Source organism: Ruditapes philippinarum, unplaced genomic scaffold, assembly GCF_026571515.1.
Source record: "Ruditapes philippinarum isolate M1 unplaced genomic scaffold, ASM2657151v2 ctg2373_1_1_1_1, whole genome shotgun sequence".
NCBI classification, from domain to species: Eukaryota; Metazoa; Mollusca; class Bivalvia; order Venerida; family Veneridae; genus Ruditapes; species Ruditapes philippinarum.
This window is the reverse complement of record NW_026853855.1, coordinates 27,458-48,936: the sequence shown is the minus strand read 5'-3', so window position 1 is coordinate 48,936 and position 21,479 is coordinate 27,458. Positions and strand designations below refer to the sequence as shown.

General features: G+C 33.7%; 1 protein-coding gene across 1 annotated transcript in view; it reads right to left on the bottom strand.

Annotated features, from left to right (window-relative positions):
* The window catches only part of LOC132738173 (E3 ubiquitin-protein ligase TRIP12-like), a gene marked incomplete at its 5' end in the record, with an annotated part of 54,452 nt that overhangs the window by 13,287 nt on the left and 19,686 nt on the right, over positions 1-21,479 (bottom strand). Inside the window, 17 exons of the mRNA XM_060725638.1 lie at positions 278-426; positions 873-1,024; positions 1,465-1,580; positions 2,078-2,280; positions 2,990-3,049; positions 3,701-3,832; positions 4,861-5,064; positions 5,647-5,832; positions 8,489-8,598; positions 10,587-10,662; positions 11,670-11,931; positions 12,404-12,647; positions 13,118-13,236; positions 14,873-14,979; positions 15,292-15,419; positions 19,464-19,629; positions 20,227-20,383. Coding sequence (XP_060581621.1) covers positions 278-426; positions 873-1,024; positions 1,465-1,580; positions 2,078-2,280; positions 2,990-3,049; positions 3,701-3,832; positions 4,861-5,064; positions 5,647-5,832; positions 8,489-8,598; positions 10,587-10,662; positions 11,670-11,931; positions 12,404-12,647; positions 13,118-13,236; positions 14,873-14,979; positions 15,292-15,419; positions 19,464-19,629; positions 20,227-20,383 — 2,571 coding nt within the window. The remainder of the gene's footprint in view (positions 1-277; positions 427-872; positions 1,025-1,464; positions 1,581-2,077; positions 2,281-2,989; positions 3,050-3,700; positions 3,833-4,860; positions 5,065-5,646; positions 5,833-8,488; positions 8,599-10,586; positions 10,663-11,669; positions 11,932-12,403; positions 12,648-13,117; positions 13,237-14,872; positions 14,980-15,291; positions 15,420-19,463; positions 19,630-20,226; positions 20,384-21,479) is intronic.

The following is a 21,479-nucleotide window of genomic DNA, read 5'->3' as shown; positions in this document are numbered from 1 at the left end:
CTATAATAAGTAGCCAAATATACTCATAAAATAAAATTTGAAAAAGTTTTCTTTCTTTTATTTCCAAATGCAAGTCTTGCATTATCAATTTTTGTCTTTAAATTTGGTCACCTGCAAGTTACAAATTTCTTAACTGATCTTCCATATAAAACAAATGTTTCCTATATTCCTAAATTACTAAAACAGAAATACTATGATGTACATGCAAAATTCTAATTTCCCCATTATAGTAGCATATATGAAGAAGAATAAAGAATTAGGAAGAATATAAACTCACGCAGCAGCTGCTATTTCTGCCAACCATGTTGGTAAATTTCCTGTCATTATCACAAGGGGATCTTGAAGCTGCCTATTTGCCTTTGCCATCAATTTAGAGCTGATAAACTCTGACTTTGATAAAATTGGCTTGGCATAATAGGATGGCACCTGAAATAAGATTATGTTCACTTAATATTACAGTTCATGGCTTATTGAATATTTGTCAAAAAGAAAACCTATATAATAAACAGAAATTCAATTCTATAGGTAAAGCATTTATTTTCATCTCTTGGTATGAAAATCATCATATTTCACTCATGGCTACCCCCATATATTTATTTTCATACCACTCGATGAAAATAAATCCTGTGTATACAGAAAAATCTTGAATATCCTGTAATATATCCCAAGTCATGCCTAAAATCAATATAAGAAATAAAACATCAATCTAGCTCATATCAATGCCTAAAATCAATATAAGAAATAAAACATCAATCTAGCTCATATCAATGCCTAAAATCAATATAAGAAATAAAACATCAATCTAGCTCATATCATTCACTTCTATTGAACAACTACAACAGCAAATGAAAATTAAAGGACAAAACCCCTACCTCATACACTGTAGACCAGTATCTGTTAAATGCATGTAGTATTCGGAGTAAGGCAATAACCTCAAGTGAAGCATCTTGCACCGTAACAAATGCTGGCAATTTCTCCGTCAAATACACATTTAATGCTGGCACTATCACTGGACAATTACCATCTGAGAAAATAGAAAATTCTGACTCTAATAGCCAGTACATGGACAACATTAGACACAAAAACACAACTATTTCCCAAATATCTATCTTACATTACAGCTTTCAGCCATGGTGTGTTTTTTTATTTATAAATGTGCATCACCAAGTCTAACAAAATCCACTTTTCCCAGTCCTCTTATATTCTAAAAATTAAATTTTTACCCACAAAAACATCAGATGCAATAAAAGTGCCCTCAAAATTAAACCAATGACATGAGAATCTTAGATGTTTATGATAAGTTAAATTAACTACAGAATGAACAGTTTATTAGTCATTATATCTGTATTACTGTTTATTTGCCATATATTTTTAGCTCACGATTTATCAAATTTGTATACAGTCTGTGCAAATTCTGATTTTCACACTACTTTTTCATAATGGTCTCTTTCTTTTCACACTTACCAGTCCATAAATCTTCTGATTTTCGTTTATGACTTGATTTAGCTGCTTTCGCTTCTGATTTTGTTTTCTTCGGGCTTGTCACTACATTGTCATCACCCTCTGGGGCAGGACGATACCTGACAAAGTGATATGAATTCATCAATAACAGCACTATTGTACACTATACTATGGTATAATGTAATTAAATGATACCAGCAAGCAAAGAAAGCAAGCCTCAAATCATTTTACAGCCTCTTTTTTTTTTAAATTTAATTCCTAGGAAAATTAATTGTTATATTTATACACAACTTATGTATGATTCAAGCAAGCAATGACAACAGCATGTCTCAAACAAATCATCACCTTAGTGCAGTAACTGGTTATGTCCTTCTAAACTTAATAGGTGTTAACCACTAAGGTGACAATATATAAAAAATCTTTTTATTCAATTCCCTAGGAAAATGGAACTGCTTTATTCCTTTTTTACTCAAGAGTAAAAAATAAGATATAAAAAATATATATATATTTTTATAAGTAATAAAAATTGAAAATAAATTTAAAATAAGTAATAAAAAATTTATTTTTTAAAAAAGGTAAAATATACATAATAAATGGTTTATATAAACCAACTTACCAGATTGTATGTGTCTGTACCCAGATACTAGCATGACCTACGGGGTTCTCGGTGTCAGTGTCTGTCTCACTACCCTCCCTATCTGTACAGTTACTGTACTGTTTTATAGCCTGATATACTGTCATATTATATGGTAATACTCGATCTCCTATCAGGAACTCTAGTCTGTGTCGTGCTTGACCTTGACTTATAAATACAGCAGCCTGAAATTGTTATAACAAATCCTGGATAGGAATATACAGAATTATATAACCCAAGAAACAATTCATCTGTACCTATATAATCTATATTAAATCATTATCTTTAACAAATGACCATTACTTTCATACTTTAAATTTCAGTAAACACAAGTTGTTCGGAATTCACTTACTTTTGCCCAATATGAACATTAAATGACAAAAAAATTTAACACTTTCGTATAATTACAAAACAATCATCCTCATTTCAAAATGCCTAAAGAAAAGGTATCAACAATACTATAAATAGTAAAAAATACTTTATTTTATCAAATATCCATGCCACTTTTACGACTCCATATAAAAATGGTATTAAGTAGCACTGCATATATCTTGATGTGTCATTGTTTGTTAAGAGGCGCTAAATGACAACATTAAGCCCAATACTTTTTTACTGTAAATAGTTCTTATTTTGGTACGTGATAAAGAATATTATATTTGTGTGGGTTCACTACTGAATTTATTGAACTCGAATAAAATTATATAATGCTCGACAGAGGCTCGCATATTACAATTTTTTTCAACTTGTTCAATGAATTCAGTATATAAGAAAAATTTCATTTTAAAATATGCTAAGGCTTTGCTGATTATAATTTACAACAAGTTGGTACAAGTCATCTAACAGATTGTTATCATGTTGTTGTCATTTATAAAGCAAGATAAGAAGTATGGTTACCATGGTATCATCTAAGTCTTCATCCGAGTTGTCATCATCACTATTATCATCATCAGCATCCTATAAATACATATATTACATTTTATTATGGGTTAAAGAATTGGTCAACAATTTGTTCTTTTCTTTTAATCTGTACATATAGTCCAATTTTTGCAGTGCACATTTTGACCTATTGTCAATCAGTGTACATTTTATCATCTAATCAAAAATGTACATTGTGTCCTGTTTTCAGTCATAGTGTATTTTGTCATGTTTATGTATAAATATGTCATATGTATAAATAAAATGATAAATAACAAAATAAATTTTACAATAACATCACAAATAGGTATTATCAGTTTATATTCACACAAGTCTATTATTAACAACTACAGAGAAAACTTTTGTTCACACAAAATATCTCTCTTTTTTTTCCTGTTTACAATAATTCATATTTCTAAAACAATCATTTGTTAGTTTTATTTACTCAATGTATACAATCCAATATGTTTTTATTGCCACTCAATCAGCTTACAAATAAAGTACAGTTAGTTTACTTAGATGTCAAAAGTTTATCGAACTGTCCAAACATTTTCATGGTACATCCGCTTTTTTTCTATACAAAGTAGATTTCTCTAAAGGATATTTTACACTCACTGACCGCCTTTCAATATTAAACTTAATATTCATCAAAATTAAACATACGTTAGTAAGAAATGTAATGTAGCCCACCTTTTGTCTGCCATAACCTCTCATGATAAGGTATCTCTCTATTGCTTGAACCAGGGCTAGAGGATCTATCTTCACTGGACCACCTTTCCACTGCTTCAATGTATTGCAAGATGGATGCTTTTGCAGCAAGCACTGCAAAACAATAGTAAAGACATTTGTTTTAGATGTATTTCATCATGATCCCATAGATGACAAATCAACAAACATGGAATTTCTGTATTCTCAACTTTATATAATAGTTCATCAGGTATGGATACAAAATGCAAGATTTTAATGTGTCATTTTTTCTCTCCTACCAAATGATGCTGCTTATTTTTCATGCAACATGATTATGTAATAGAAAGAGCACTGAAACACGAGGCTATCTGATTTGTATGAGGGGGCATAGCCCCCCCCCCCCCCAGTATTAATCAGATTGCCGAGTGATTTGATGTTCTTTCTCTTTGTATCATAGTCAAACATAAAGACACACAATATGAAACCCCAGAAAAAAGTAACCAATCAACGAGCATCTGAATATGACATTTCTGTCTCTTTCCCTTTCTTTGTCGTTACAATAAGTAAACCCAAGCAAAAATGAGCCAATCCATGGGAATGCTCTGGAGTGCGAGTAACTAATAGTCCTGCACTCCATTTAACGCACTGTGCATGTATATGTATAAGATTTAACTCTGAAAATTTTTCAACAGAAATGTCCCCAAACTATGATACAATATGTATTCAACTTTCCATATGGTACATAAATGTTTGAACATTCGATCATTGTTAAATCAACGGGTGATGAAAAGTTCTCAAAATCATTTTGCAGTTTTTGTATCATTTTGTACTGCATGATAAAATGACCCTAATCACCCTATGTATCTAGACTTAAATTGTAAATTTGTGTATAGACTTCAACTGTTTGTGGTGTTAATAAGATCTCTGACAATATTGCATCAAGAATTATATTCCACTTATAGAAGAATACTCGACAACAAAGTATCTCTTCATTTATTGTTTTGCAGGAAATGAAACAATAACAGAAGAATTTATTTTGTTTGGTTTTAAGTCACTTCAACTCGCACCATTTCAGGCATTAATGGGCACATAAGTTCAACTGCCTCCAAATGTGACAGATTTAAAATTCCAAAAAAATGTTTTAAACTAGAAAAGAAATGTACCTTTAGCTGATGTGTGTTGAAGAACTTGAGAGCATTGGAGCCTCTCCCCGTCGATGTATTTCCACCAGGGAGGTCATGAACTTTGACCTGGAACTGTTCTAGCTGATGTAAACATGCCATTAACTTTTGTACAAGTGGTAACATTGTACAAGGTACCTCACTGTCGGGCATGTTCATCTCCTTAAGGTGAATAATGTCTGGCGACTGAAATATTTATAAACAAGTTTTACGACTAAAGTTATCAAAATGGCATTTGATATACATGTATAACATTAGACTTCAGTTTTCTCTGCATTATTTGTTTTGTTTGGGTTTTGGGCGAATCAACGCAATTCAAGTCATATGGCGCTGATACATTTTTATAACCAAGATGATGACTTGTGAGAGTCAAAATGTTGGTTATCATCATTAAAAAAAAACCAACCTAAAACTTATCCTGTTTTGATTCTTTGTTCCACTTGATTCATCACATTTTGTATTTAATTACTACATTTTTCTGGCTCGTAAAGAGCAAGGCAAAGCAGTGACAAAAATAGGTCTCTGCCACAAGAATAAATTGTCTAACTGTTGTAATTTTAGTGTTATGAGGCTGAGATTCCAAGACAATTTTAACTTTTAAAACAAGTTAATCCAAAAATACAGAATGTACAGCTGAACTTGATATACCATCCTTTAACACAGAATAACTTCAACGTTTACTTTTAAAGACATAAATTTCCAGGTTTCTTATTTCTTTTATCATGAAATTCTATTTCACTTTATTTTCTGTAAGCTTTATATACTTACAGGGCAGTTAAGGAAGACATGGAGAAACCGTCTTATTCTCACGTCTCGTGGCACTGACCCGTCCATAGACGTTAAATATGTCAACAACTTCTTCACCAGCCCACTGTGTATCACCTCAAATGGAGAGACATCGCTCTCTTTCATTATCACAGATATGTCCTGTAATGCTTCCATGCCTACATCATCCTAAAATATATACACATTCATCTCATATAAAAAAAGCATGTAACAAACAAGTGTTCAATTATATATTATAACATAAAGATGATTTTTATCTCTTTGTTAAAGTGGACATTTAAGTCACAACCGACATATGTACTTTGGCGACATTCCAGCTTTACATTTGGAAAAAAAACAACAAAGTTGCCATTCCATGCATTATTGTACAAGCTTACACCTGTGTAGAACCACCAATGTTTCAACTTATGTGGTTAAAAACTATGAGTTTTTAGACTCAAGCTGATTCTTACTGGATATAGAAATGTTTGTTCGGTAAGCTACAGTCTGCACCAGCACTTGTTTTCCCTCCTTTTAACAGGTAAGTTGATACTAATAACTAGAAAATGATCTTAATTTAAACTTATACTACTGTTGTAAAACCCTTTTTTGGTCGAAATTTATTTAATTTTGTGACTTAAAATTTCCTAACAGGATCAAGGTCAACCAATTTTCTAAAGGCAGGCTGTCAACCAGGTCTTATCCAAAATAAAGGAGGAATACAGGAATATTTTAGCAGGAAATATAGGAGTTTTTGGACCATTTTGAGGCAAAAAAATAGGAGTTTTCAACTTAAATTGTTTAACTTACCAATGCTTATATAAATGTAAATTATTCTTACTTTTACACATGCTGTTTCTACAATAAAATGTCTGCCGTATAAGTGAAGGAAACCATTAGCAGGCTGTCCAGCACCTTCCGACATAAAATTAGGGCGAATTTTAGGGTACGTAATAGAAATTTTAGGGCTAAAATTTGCAATTTTATGACTAAATAAACTAAGGTCCAAAAAGACCATGATGTGGGCTAACCTTTGCATATTTGACACATAAGTAACTCACAAATAATGCTCTAGTTTAGTTTGAGCAAAGGTGCTACCAGTGTGGACTCACTGGTCAACTGCCTCCCCTGCGGAAATGGTCATAGTCAATTCATGTTCAAACCATATTTTTCAAAATGGCTGAACATGTCAAAAAGAACATATTCTATCTATGTTTTGGGAATGTTAATTTTTTTATAACTACAAGTGTCTAAAAGGAATTCTTATACAGTGAAATTCTTGCACAATGCAGCTTTTGAATATGGACAAATGATTTTTTTTGTAAAAGTAGGTAAAAAGTAAAAAGGCATTTGCCTTAGTACAGTCATTTGAATAAATGGGAAGCACCTATAATCAACACAAAGAATTGCACATCAAAAAAGTTCACCACACAGACCATTCAATTGCAGTTTATCTAGATCACATAATTGCAAAATGTGTGTACATTGTAATTGGAAATGAGCTTTAGATTACTGAACTGCCAAATTATTTTGATTGTGATTAATTATACGAGTCTTTTCCTAAATGGGACCATATGAATGAAAGAACAAGAACTGAATGAAATTGATAACTTTGTGGTAAAATAAGCAATTTCTCCCTCAAAGATACGAAAAGGAAAAATAAGTATGAGGAAAAGAATTAATTTTTCAAAGTCTATGTTAACCCATTCAGTACTTTACAATGTTGTTTTGATATGATGCAGATTTAAATAAGAGTTGTGAGTAAACAAATTGTACATTAATTTTTGACAACTATTTATACATGTTTTTAATTAAGATTGTGATACAACAGCTTCATAATGATCATTTTCAAATATGATATGATATAAATGGACCACTTCAGAAATTTGGATAAAATGAACAAACATAAAATTCAAGATATCTGGAGTTGGCAAAACAGTGTCAAAATATTCCAGAATAAGTGGACTCTTATGATTATGATTTGAGTTTCAGGACCATGATATGGTAGTGTTTTTGCTGTTAACTGTCCACATGATTATCAACAACTGCTTTGATTATGAAATAGCAGTCAAAGTAACTTTTAGTTGAAACAAAACCATTTCAATGTCATCAATTTTTGAGTTGGCAAATCATGGCCAAATCATTTTTGACCATGTTCAAAACATGGTCGACTTAGTTATGTCCGTGATTATTTTGACAGGGTTACAAGTTATAAGTATGTTTATAACAAAAGATAAAAATAATTAGGAATTTCAGTGAAAAAAATAGGGCATTTTTAGGAATTCCCTTCGAATTTTTCACTTTTTTAGGAATTTTAGGGATGCTGGACAGCCTGCATTAGCTTTGAACAAAAGCATCAGCAGAAAGTTACAGCAATGCATGACCATCATCTGAATGGTCACCTGAAATAAAGTTGACATACTCATGCACTGCTTTTCATGGTGACCATGCAGATGGCTATGTGGAGCACAGCAGCCTTGAGCATAGTAATGTGATGCTGATGCAGGCATACACATTCTCTTACCTGTAAAATACAAAAGGCCAAAAGCAGTACCAAAATTTAAATCTCTTTGAATTCCTCGGCAATATATTTTAAAAAAAATATAGGAAATACATTCAAAATATAGGAGAATATAGGAAAAATAGGTTTTTTAAAATATAGGATTCCGACCCAAAATATAGGAGTTTTATAGGAATATAGCAATTGGTTGACAGCCTGTAAAGGTTGTAAAAACACCAAAAAAAAAAAAAATCCAAAACATTTGATTAACCATTTGATTTGTAGGATATAAATTTTCAAAATTTTATAATGGCACTCAAATGGTACATTGACTGGGATTCCTACCTCTAGACTGAGATTCTCTGTAGCTGTACATAATTTGTTCAATGTTGTCAGTGCAGGATGACTTCCTGGATGAATCTCTTCAGAGAAATACTGCTCCAGGAACCGTGTTGCTGTAAATAATTTAACATATTTATACTTAATAAATATTCAATTATATATAATTAGACAAAGGAATATTATAAGAATCTTACACCGGCTGCTGGTACAGACCGAAATATCTAACTCAATGGTAACTGTTTATGGCAGTAACAAGGCTCTATAGATACTCAAGAGCTAGATATTCCTGTCTGTGACAAAAGCCAGTGTTCAACTCTTTTTTTCTTGCATATTACATTTTGATACATGTATTTTGAAAAGATATTATGAAAACTAATACTATATAAAGTACTATTTTCATAAAGTAGCGTATGAATGTACAACTTCATTCATAATGGCAAAATGACATCATCCATAGAAAAATTCATTCATAAATGGCACATGGGAATGATGTCATTAACTTAAGACAGGTTTTTCTAGCACCGGTGTAAACAGTAGATAATCCTGTCTGATAAGCAAGAAAATGTATTACAATACCTTAACACATTGAAACTGGTTTATAGTAGTAATACTGTTATAATTCTAGGAACATATGAAATCAAAATAAGCTTTCTTATGAAACCAGACATGTTAATATGGTTTATCATTTTATGTATATGCATTTCATTTTGCAGAAGCAAATTTGTAACTAGCATACATCCATGAACACTTCTCTACAGAAACTGATTGTGTTTCTTTATTAAAGAAATGGGGTAATCATTAATCGTAATCATTGATTTTTTAATTGATTACATGATTACACTGTAATCATCATGTAATTGATTACCTTGCCCAAAAATGATTAATTTAATTGTAATTAATCAATTACAGCTAAAATTCAGTCAGTAATTATGATTACAATTTGATTAACATTGATTACTTTCAGATTTAACAGGAAACTATTTTAATTCAAAGGATGCCTTTATTTTACATGATACAGATTAATTTTTGTTTTAATTTTATACAGTAAAAACCCTTGATTCTGGACCAAAGTGGTCTTAATTGTGAACATTCTTATCACTGCTTACATACTTTATGAGCATGGTCTGTTTTAATCATTTTGTTTGGAAAAAAAACCAGTAATGTATCTTAATCTACAAATACAATATAAAAGACACTATAAAAGTATGCTTTTATATCTGATGAGAAGAAATTTAACATTAAGTTATCTTTGGTCAGATTTCAATATCAATTATATGATTTACATAAATCACCTATCAAATAAAAATTAATACTTCACAAAATAAATTTGCTGAAAGCAACATGAAACCACTCTAAAATTTACCTTCTCACCTTATTTTATACAATAACCCAATAACAACAGTTTTTCACACCTTGTGAAATTAAGTCTCATGCAAAGCATTAATTCAAGCAGATCATAACAACAAATTTAAGATCTAGATAGATGTTGACTTTAATATCAGTGGTCTCAATAGTGGGATCAAATTAAGAATCAGGTGGTCTTAAAAGTGGATAAGCGATTGTTCTTAATTCTGGATCATGTAACCATTGACATAAAGAACCTTGTAAAAAAGTAGTCTTATTAAGGGGGATGGTCTTAATTCAGGGGTAGTCTTAAGTATGGATTCTACTTTACATTGAATGTAATCAATTATCAATCAATTACTCTCTTAAAGTAATTGTAATTTAATTGATTACAGAGTCAAGTCTGAGTAATCAATAATAATCAATTACAATAAAATCTAAAAGTAATTGTAATTAAATCAATTACTGATCATTGTAATCATCCCCAGGTCTGTTCTTTAACTGATACTATTAAGAACATCTGCCACTTTCCTGCTTTAGCGGTGAAAGCAGATCTCAGCTGCCCATCCAATCATTATTCTAGATGCTTACAATCACTTATATTGCACAAGCTAGCTGAAAAGCTTCAGCACATAAAGAATCCATAGTCCCTGAATTAATTCAATCTCACAATGATGTGGGGCAAGTGGTTTATTATTAAGGTTATATCATTTAATATATTAAGAGGAAGTATTTACTGCAAGTTTAGAGATAATACCTTGTTCTTTTATCCAAGTTTTAATCTTGTCTTTGTTGTTTGGTAATGCAGGTTGAACAGGTTTCAGACTAGAATACTGAAATATACAAAAAAATACAATCATCAAAACACTGGGTTTAAATTATCGAATTACTTTAACAAAAACTTTTATGCAAGAAGAGAGTTTTAGATAAATACTGTTTGTCTTGTTTTCATGTAAATTTGAACATGTTTTTGGTCATATCTCGGCAATCGGTCCACTTATTCGACTTTCATGGAATTACTTTAAAGTCAATACCAATTCCTCTACAGGTGACTGACTGCAAATCCCACATAATTTAAAATCAGAAGTGGGAGACAAATAAGCATTAGACATAATTTTCAACATTAAATGTCATGGAGAAATACTGCTTTGTTCAAGGATTGAATCAGCAACCTTGATGCTTGGTGGGATGATAAGTGTTCTCTAAATTGCCTTATTTGATTCAAGCACATTACATGTAATTACTTTGAGCTTATATATGAGCCTCGTCACGACAAAAGCAACATAGTGCGTTTGCGACCAGCATGGATCCAGACCAGCCTGCGCATCTGCGCAGTCTGATCAGAATCCATGCTGTTCGCTTAACAACTCTATTACAAGTAGAGAAACTGATAGCGAACAGCATGGATCCTGATCAGACTGCACGGATGCCCAGGCTGGTCTGGATCCATGCTTGTCGCAAACGCATTACGTTAGTTTAGTCATGGCGCGGCTCATATGTATTTATATACTGTCTTTGTTTGTTTGGTTTTACGGCGCACCAACACTGTATAGGTCATTATACATATGGCGCTGAAACAGGAAAGATAATTTTGGCTAACCTTAGGTGTTAGAAACATTTAAGCAACACTAGGGGTCAAAACCATCCCACCAGCTGGAGCTATGAGATGCATAGATTCCAGTTATTTTAACCTATTTATTTGCCTTATACGATCACCCAGGGATAAATGGTGGCTGCAAATCTTAGGCCTCAAAATTAAAGCAACCTCCTCAGCCACAACAGGCTTATATACTATCAGGTTAAACCAGCTAAAACATTGATCATCAATAAATTTACATGCCTTGGATAAAAGAGGTCTATCAGAAGATGAGGATGATGATGAACTACTAAGTTTGCCCCAGCTCCGTGGGTTCAAGCTCGGCAAGAAAGACATTTTCGACGATGAACTACTTCCACTCTTCTCTTTGGAGGAACCTTTACTACGACTGGATCTGCCAACACCTAATGCTTTTTTGTCTACTTCTGGACTTTCATCGTTCTTGTTACTTTTTCTTGCAGGTCTTTTTGGAGGTTTCTTTCTCTTTAAAACATCACTGAGTCTCCTGAAGAAAATATTAACTACCATTATTTATACTGGAGATAGCAACTAATTCAAAGTAAACAAGTATCAGTGCATTTTAGTAAATGTCTTTGCATTTCATCAAGTAAGCAGAAAAGCCTTTCCCCAATGGTAAAGACAGTCGACATCTTTACCATGGATTTAATTTTTAAAATATAAAGGGGTCATAATACAAATTGAATACACAAAAACATGATTGTGGCCCCAGCATTTTTGTGGGTTTTATTTGTGCGGATATGTCAACCCATGAATTAAAGATCAAAAAAAAATTTGATTAGTCTGCCTTACAACTATTAAATTTACTATGTATGCATTTCACTTTATTGCAAAATCAGACAATTTCATAATTTAAGAAGCCACAAAAGTGTCCTTTCTGAATAAACAAATAAATTCCGTCCCCACGACATTAAGTGAATTGGCAGTATGGGGAACATTTGATATAGAGGAAGACTTACATTTGTGTAGCACCCGTTTCATGATCATCAGTCGAAGTATTAGAGGACGCCTCGGCCATACTTAAACACATGTCCATATCTTTCTTATCAACGTCTGTGGAACCAGAACTGCAGCTGGTACCACTACTACTGATGCTCACCAGGGAACCAGAGCCTAGAGGTGACTGCTGGGGTTGTGGTGGCTTTACAGGGGTCACAGCTTGCGGGTCTATCTCACTCAACTTCTTCATCTGATGCATTACACCTATAAAATAGCAAAGAGTTTCTTAAAATATGAAATATTTCCAAACAATTTAAAGCAAATAGACACAAATTAAACATCAAACAATCTCTAAACTTTTCTGTTTAAGATCAAACATAAGAGAGTCAATTTCAGCACTGACATAATTTTCTTATGACAAGAAAAAAGGTCTTCTCCAATATATATGGTTATCAGATTGAATAAGGCATTTGGATAGAAAGTCTTAGCTAACTTAAAGAGCTTTTAGAGTAGTGCCACTAAACAGTAAATGCTTTTTGGTGAAATGACTAATTTCATGTTTTGTTCCAGTGACCTTTAACCTCTAAATGATGGCATCAAGGTGAAGACTTCAAAAGGATAAATGTAAGTTGGAAGAACTTGTTTTATAATCAAATTAAAATAAAATTATGATTCATGTACATACACTAGTACAGTATGAATTTATAACATTGTAAAACGGCTCAATATGTTACCTTCTCGTCTAAAGAAAACATTAAATATATCTGGCAGTTTCTGCATCAGTGTTTCAGCCATCTGTATCCCACCTACCACAACTTTCAAATCTTGGGATGCCATCATGGCAGCAATATGACTGCAAATAAAAATATTTATTGTTACTTCATTGGCAAAATAGTTATGACTGGTTGAAATTTGAGAACAGACCTTGAGTTGAGACTGGTTGAGATTTGAGAACATATATAGAGACTGGTAGAGATTTGAGAACATGCCTAGAGACTGGTTGAGATTTGAGAACATACCTAGAGACTGGATGTGATCTGAGAACATACCTAGAGACTGGTTGAGATTTGAGAACATACCTAGAGACTGGTTGAGATTTGAGAACATGCCTAGAGACTGGATGTGATCTGAGAACATACCTAGAGACTGGTTGAGATTTGAGAACATACCTAGAGACTGGTTTAGATTTGAGAACATACCTAGAGACTGGATGTGATCTGAGAACATACCTAGAGACTGGTTGAGATTTGAGAACATACCTAGAGACTGGTTGAGATTTGAGAACATGCCTAGAGACTGGATGTGATCTGAGAACATACCTAGAGACTGGTTGAGATTTGAGAACATGCCTAGAGACTGGATGTGATCTGAGAACATACCTAGAGACTGGTTGAGATTTGAGAACATGCCTAGAGACTGGATGTGATTTGAGAACATACCTAGAGACTAGTTGAGATTTGAGAACATGCCTAGAGACTGGATGTGATTTGAGAACATACCTAGAAACTGGTTGAGATCTGAGGACATACCTAGAGACTGGATGTGATCTGAGGACATACCTAGAGGCTGGTTGAAATCTGAGGACATACCTATAGACTGGATGAGATCTGAGGACATACCTAGAGGCTGGTTGAAATCTGAGGACATACCTATAGACTGGTTGAGATCTGAGGACATACCTAGAGGCTGGTTGAAATCTGAGGACATACCTAGAGACTGGTTGAAATCTGAGGACATACCTAGAGACTGGTTGAGATCTGAGGACATACCTAGAGGCGGGTGGAGATCTGAGGACATACCTAGAGACTGGTTGAGATCTGAGGACATACCTAGAGACTGGTTGAAATCTGAGGACATACCTAGAGACTGGTTGAGATCTGAGGACATACCTAGAGGCGGGTTAAGATATGAGGACATACCTAGAGGCTGGTTGAAATCTGAGGACATACCTAGAGACTGGTTGAAATCTGAGGACATACCTATAGACTGGTTGAGATCTGAGGACATACCTAGAGGCTGGTTGAAATCTGAGGATATACCTATAGACTGGTTGAGATCTGAGGACATACCTAGAGGCTGGTTGAAATCTGAGGACATACCTAGAGGCTGGTTGATATCTGAGGACATACCTAGAGGTGGGTTGAGATCTGAGGACATACCTAGAGACTGGTTGAAATCGGAGGACATACCTATAGACTGGTTGAGATCTGAGGACATACCTATAGACTGGTTGAGATCTGAGGACATACCTATAGACTGGTTGAGATCCGAGGACATACCTATAGACTGGTTGATATCTGAGGACATACCTAGAGGCTGGTTGAAATCTGAGGACATACCTATAGACTGGTTGAGATCTGAGGACATACCTATAGACTGGTTGAGATCTGAGGACATACCTAGAGGCTGGTTGAGATCTGAGGACATGCCTAGAGACTGGATGTGATTTGAGAACATACCTAGAGGCTGGTTGAAATCTGAGGACATACCTAGAGACTGGTTGAGATTTGAGAACATCTTTAAGGAGATCAGCACTGCTGTAGTATATCATTCGTAATAATGTCTGCAAACATTTATGTCGTACTGTAGGCCCAGCCTGAAAATGTTAAAAAACAATGATCAATACAATAAATTGTGAAAAACAGCAAAATATCCTGCACTGACATAACATACCTTTCAATTAACTATGGTCATTTATTCCTTCTAGCAGGCTTCAATAAAACAGGACAAAGTTAAGGTAAAATGAAAAGTTAATGAGATTTGATTTTTCAGTAGATTTCATATGGTTCTCACTTGACATCCTGGCATCATGGAAAGGGATTTTTTTTTTATTTACTTAACAAAATGGCCAATAAATCTTCATTAATATTGTAGTACAATCATATCAACAATAAGGAAAGGAACTTACAGATGAGCTATACACCTCGTACAAGACAGCAAACAATGTTTTGATAAAGGACGAGGCAAGGCCAGCATCCTCCTTCAATACTTCCGCCCTAGAGTCACAACGCTCCAAATCTGTTTCAGAACTAGATCCTAAAATGTTAAAATAATATATCATCCCTATGTTGTGCTTAATAAAATGATGTATTAAAGCAATTTTAGTGTTATTTAATCAGTAGGGTAACACATATATCTAACTTTACATGTGTTACCACTGGAATAGGACAAAAAGATGTGTTAATTCTAGTAACAACAAAGATATAATTATCAACTGTTTGTCAGCTTCCTTGTTAACTTCCTCAAATAATAGGAGTAAAATATTTTTTTCAATCTGACATAACCAAGTCATTTACCATGCATTTAATACAAGAAACAATATTGCGTTTACATGATTAAAGCATTAAATTTTTGTTCTTAAACTTTTTCAATTTAATAACGTTAGTAAGTTTTTCAAGCACTTCTGTACTGGTCGGAGACCATCAACCGGACACTTTTGGAACATTTTTCCGTACAGATTTCATAATTTTTAACCTAGAGACCAAAAAATTTGACACAGTTCAGCTAGGTTCTTCTCCTAACTAATAAACTAGTTTGTTTATTTCTGATTGTATTGACACTTATATCTGAGGCTCGACAAAGAGGGTATCAAAATTACCTAAATTGTCTACACTACAGTACCATGTGTCCGGACAGAAATGTACATGATGTGATTTAATTCAGATAAAAGCCTGGGTGTTTTGATTTGTAACATGATATACAATATGTCAGCAACAAATGCTGAAGTTTTGGATATTCTATTATTCACTCTGCAAATGATTATAGCTGGTATATGAGGTCAGGCATTGCTTTCTTGACCCCCGAATTTCAACGTTAACATTCTTGAAATAGACATTAAAATATTACCATTTACAGAGGTTGAAATAAATTCATTTACTTAATATTAAAAGAAACATGCACTTATTGTTGATAAAAAAGTGACTGACAACCACTGAACAAAGAAAATACTAAATTAAGCATTTTCGGGGCCGTCCGGGTTAGGTGGTTGTCCGGTTTTGGTGGTCCCCAACCAGTAGAAGATTAAATCATGACTTTGCAAACATAAACTAGAACTGTGTCCAAAGGACACGGATGCCCCCACTGACAACAGATATATGGTATATAGTGAAAAAATCAACAAAGGGCCATAATTCTGTTAAATTTAGTCGTTGTTCCAAACTAGAGAAATATAAGTCAATTACATAATTGAATAAATAAGGGTTAAATTAGAAGAAACTAGAAATGTGTCCATAGGACACGGATGCCCCCACACGCCACTGTTCTGTCAATCTTATGACTCTAGGTCAAATATTTTTTTGGACTACATGTGCCACAAGTTGAAAACTATAAATCAACATTCTGTTAAATTTGGTCGCAGCAAAAATTCCTTCCTTTACTACAATCTACACATGAAGGTTGTTCATCCCTGGAAGTTTAAGCAAAATCTGCCATCCAGTTTAAGAGGAGTTGCGTTCACAAAATTTCTACATAGTATATAGTGAAAAGATCAACAAAGGGCCATAATTCTGTTAAATTTGGTCGCAGCAAAAATTCCTTCCTTTACTACCATCTACACATTAAGGTTGTTCATCCCTGGAAGTTTAAGCAAAATCTGCCATCCGGTTTAAGAGGAGTTGCATTCACAAAATTTCTGCATAGTATATAGTGAAAAAATCAACAAAGGGCCATAATTCTGTTAAATTTGGTCGCAGCAAAAATTCCTCCCTTTACTACCATCTACACATTAAGGTTGTTCATCCCTGGAAGTTTAAGCAAAATCTGCCATCCGGTTTAAGAGGAGTTGCGTTCACAAAATTTCTAAATAGTATATAATATAGTGAAAAAATCAACAAAGGGCCATAATTCTGTTAAATTTGGTCGCAGCAAAAATTCCTTCCTTTACTACCATCTAAACATTAAGGTTTATCATCCCTGGAAGTTTAAGCAAAATCTGCCATCCGGTTTAAGAAAAGTTGCGTTCACAAAATTTCTGAAAAAATCAACAAAGGGCCATAATTCTGTTAAATTTGGTCGCAGCAAAAATTCCTTCCTTTACTACCATCTACACATGAAGGTTGTTCATCCCTGTAAGTTTAAGCAAAATCTGCCATCCGGTTTAAGAGGAGTTGCGTTCACAAGATTTTGGGACATACGGACGGACACGTGCTCTGTGGGGGCATAAAAACTAAACAGAAAGTGTTCACAGTGATCTAGTAGTAACACTTTCTGACTACACATAGAGAAATGAAGTTACTTTAAAGTCTTTTTGGACAAGAAAAACTAAGGTCCTGCGTAATGGTACTTTACACTTTACAAGTAAAAGAACAAGTTCCTACCTCTAAAATAAAAAAGATTTCTGTATTTAGTGCAAGAGCTGTCGGTAGGACAGCAACGCTCGACTATTCTTAGTGCTTGATAGTAAAAAAAAAATGCTTGATACAATTACCTCCTCCTGTTTACAGGTTGGGGTAATGATGGTGAACAAGTGTGCAAAGTTTCAAAGCCATATGTCAATGGACTTTGAAAATATTTGAACTATTACAAAAACTTTAACGTAAATTCTAAGTCGAAAAAGGGGCATAATTCTGTCAAAATGCTTGATACAGTTACCTCCTCCTGTCTACAGGTTGGGGTAATGATGGTGAACAAGTGTGCAACGTTTCAAAGCCATATGTCAATGGACTTTGAAAATATTTGAACTATTACAAAAACTTTAACGTAAATTCTAAGTCGAAAAAGGGGCATAATTCTGTCAAACTGCTTGATAGAGTTACCTCCTCCTGTCTACAGGTTGGGGTAATGATGGTGAACAAGTGTGCAACGTTTCAAAGCCATATGTCAATGGACTTTGAAAATATTCGAACTATTACAAAAACTTTAACGTAAATTCTAAGTCGAAAAAGGGGCATAATTCTGTCAAAATGCTTGATACAGTTACCTCCTCTTGTCTACAGGTTGGGGTCATGATGGTGAACAAGTGTACAAAGTTTCAAAGCCATATGTCAATGGACTTTGAAAATATTTGAACTATTACAAAAACTTTAATGTAAATTCTAAGTCGAAAAAGGGGCATAATTCTGTCAAAATGCTTGATAGAGTTACCTCCTCTTGTCTACAGGTTGGGGTCATGATGGTGAACAAGTGTGCAAAGTTTCCAAGCCATATGTCTATTGACTATGAAAATATTTGAACTATTACAAAAACTTTAACGTAAATTCTAAGTCGAAAAAGGGGCATAATTCTGTCAAAATGCTTGATAGAGTTACCTCCTCTTGTCTACAGGTTGGGGTCATGATGGTGAACAAGTGTGCAAAGTTTCAAAGCCATATTTCAATGGACTTTGAAAATATTTGAACTATTACAAAAACTTTAACGTAAATTCTAAGTCGAAAAAGGGGCATAATTCTGTCAAAATGCTTGATACAGTTACCTCCTCCTGTCTACAGGTTGGGGTCATGATGGTAAACAAGTGTGCAAAGTTTCAAAGCCATATGTCTATGGACTTTGAAAATATTTGAACTATTACAAAAACTTTAACATAAGTGGTTACGCCGACGCTCGGGTGACTGCAATAGCTCTACTTATTCTTGTCGAATAGTCGAGCTAAAAAGGGGCATAATTCTGTCAAAATGCTTGATACAGTTACCTCCTCCTGTCTACAGGGGTTGGGGTAATGATGGTGAACAAGTGTGCAAAGTTTCAAAGCCATATGTCAATGGACTTTGAAAATATTTGAACTATTACAAAAACTTTAACGTAAATTCTAAGTCGAAAAAGGGGCATAATTCTGTCAAAATGCTTGATACAGTTACCTCCTCCTGTATACAGGTTGGGGTAATGATGGTGAACAAGTGTGCAAAGTTTCAAAGCCGTATGTCAATGGACTTTGAAAATATTCGAACTATTACAAAAACTTTAACATAAGTGGTTACACCGACGCAGGCGCTGACACTGACGCTCGGGTGACTACAATAGCTCTACTTATTCTTATCGAATAGTCGAGCTAAAAACAACATTATTACCAATCTTTTAGCCGAGATGTCATGGCAATTGTAACAAGCCATGTATCATACTATGATGTTAAATTTAAAATGAACCTACCAGAGTTAGACTGAGCATTTGTAGATGCAAATGGATTTGGTTTCCTTTGTACATTTCTGGCAGTGCCCGTGTCTTCGTTGATCTGTTGCATTGTGCTGAAGTCTATTGTATAGGCTCGGCCCATTGTAGACAAACTGACTTCATCTTCACCTGATTGGTGGGCAGCCTGTCATTATATGATTAAATCTTTGAGTATACATAAGTAAGTATACACAAGTTTGATTTTGTTAAAATATTTCAACTAAACATCTTTTTTTTCCTCTTTTATAACTTGTTATGAAAAAGTTTTAGTCTGTCACAAGAGAGATGCACATGCAACAAAAAGATCTGACTGCAACTGTAACAATTTAAGCTTACAAAGAAGCCTATAGCTTATCTGAACCATCCATACTCATCTTTCTTGGCCTGAAACTGGTCTCATATGAGGAAACATAGTTGAGTTCCCAATAGGACAATACCTACAACCCCTGGGTAGAAAATTAAACTACAGGGCCAAAATGAATTTCTTCAAGAAATTCTTCAATTTCAAAATTTTATTATACCTTTCCTGAATCCTTTCAAAGCGAGTGGTAATGCTTGTCCATGCAGTCTGACCAAGTCCTTTGCTACCGATTTGTCAAATTGACAATATTGATACTATAATCATTAAACCTCAATCTGAAGAGTTCCAAAGTCAATGCAGGACAATTTCATTATGAAAATGCAGCATGGTAAAGTTTATAGAGCTATCTACAAAGCATACATTATGATTTTGCAGGCCTACCTCAATAATTTTACTGTCTATTGGAGAATAAGAATGCCACATATTTCTGTCATCTTTCCACTGCCATATGACAGCATCAACATGTGTCAGTGATCCTTTCCTCATTAAATTATCTATCTGAAATATACCATCTGATGGCAACACTGGTAACAGCTCCCTGTAAAATATATAATTCTAGATTAACTTCTGAATAAAACAAGAGCTGTCGGTAGGACAGCACGCTCGACTATTCTTAGTGCTTGATAGTAAAGGAGCCTTGATAATGTTAAATTTTTTAAGTTCACAAAAGGGCTAATTTTTTTTTATAAATTCATGTTATAGGCCTTAGAGAGAGTCTAATTATACAGTATTGGCTTGACTATTCGGAAGGTAATGTCACAAGGGTGTTTTATTGAGTATAATAATACTAATTACCTATGAATACATAAATTTGACAGAAAAGGTACAAAGGCTTGTTATTAAGATGTTTTATCAAGTAAATCACTGATTTATTATTATGAATGCATAAAAGTGTCCCCAAAAAGGCACAAACCCTTCAGTAGTTATTGAGATAACAGCTTACAAGCAAAACCCTAACATGAATTTCTAAGTTGAAAAAGGGGAGAAAAATCAGCCTAAATTCAAGATAGAATTATGGATCTTTGTCAGTGACCTACAATTATGACCCTAAATGCATATGTGAAGTTTTAAATAAATATCTTTAATAGTTATTGAGATATGTAAAACTTGTATGTAAACATTAACCAAGAGACTAAGTGGAAAAGGGGATATGAATCAGCCTTTATGCAAGATAGAGTTATGGAACTTGGTCAGTGACATACAATTATGACCCTCCAATTAAGACCCTAAGTGCATGTGTAAAGTTTCAAGTAAATATCTTTGAAGACCTTTAACTTTTAACCAAAATTTCTAGGGGCAAATAATTCTGAAAATGTTGCAGGCAGAGTTATGCAATTTCGCAAACTGGTGTACATTGTTACTATAAATAAGTATTGTAAGTTTCAATTGAATATCTCAAGCAATAATTGAGATATTTGACTTTACAAAAAAAATTTAACCAAAATTTCTAAGTTCCAAAGGGGCATAATTCTGTCAATATTGTAGGCAGAGTTATCCAACTTGTCAATCTGATGTACCTTGTTACTATAAATAAGTTTTGTAAGTTTCAATTGAATATCTCAAGCAATAATTGAGATATTTGACTTTACAAAAAACTTTAACCAAAATTTCTAAGTTAAAAAGGGGCATAATTC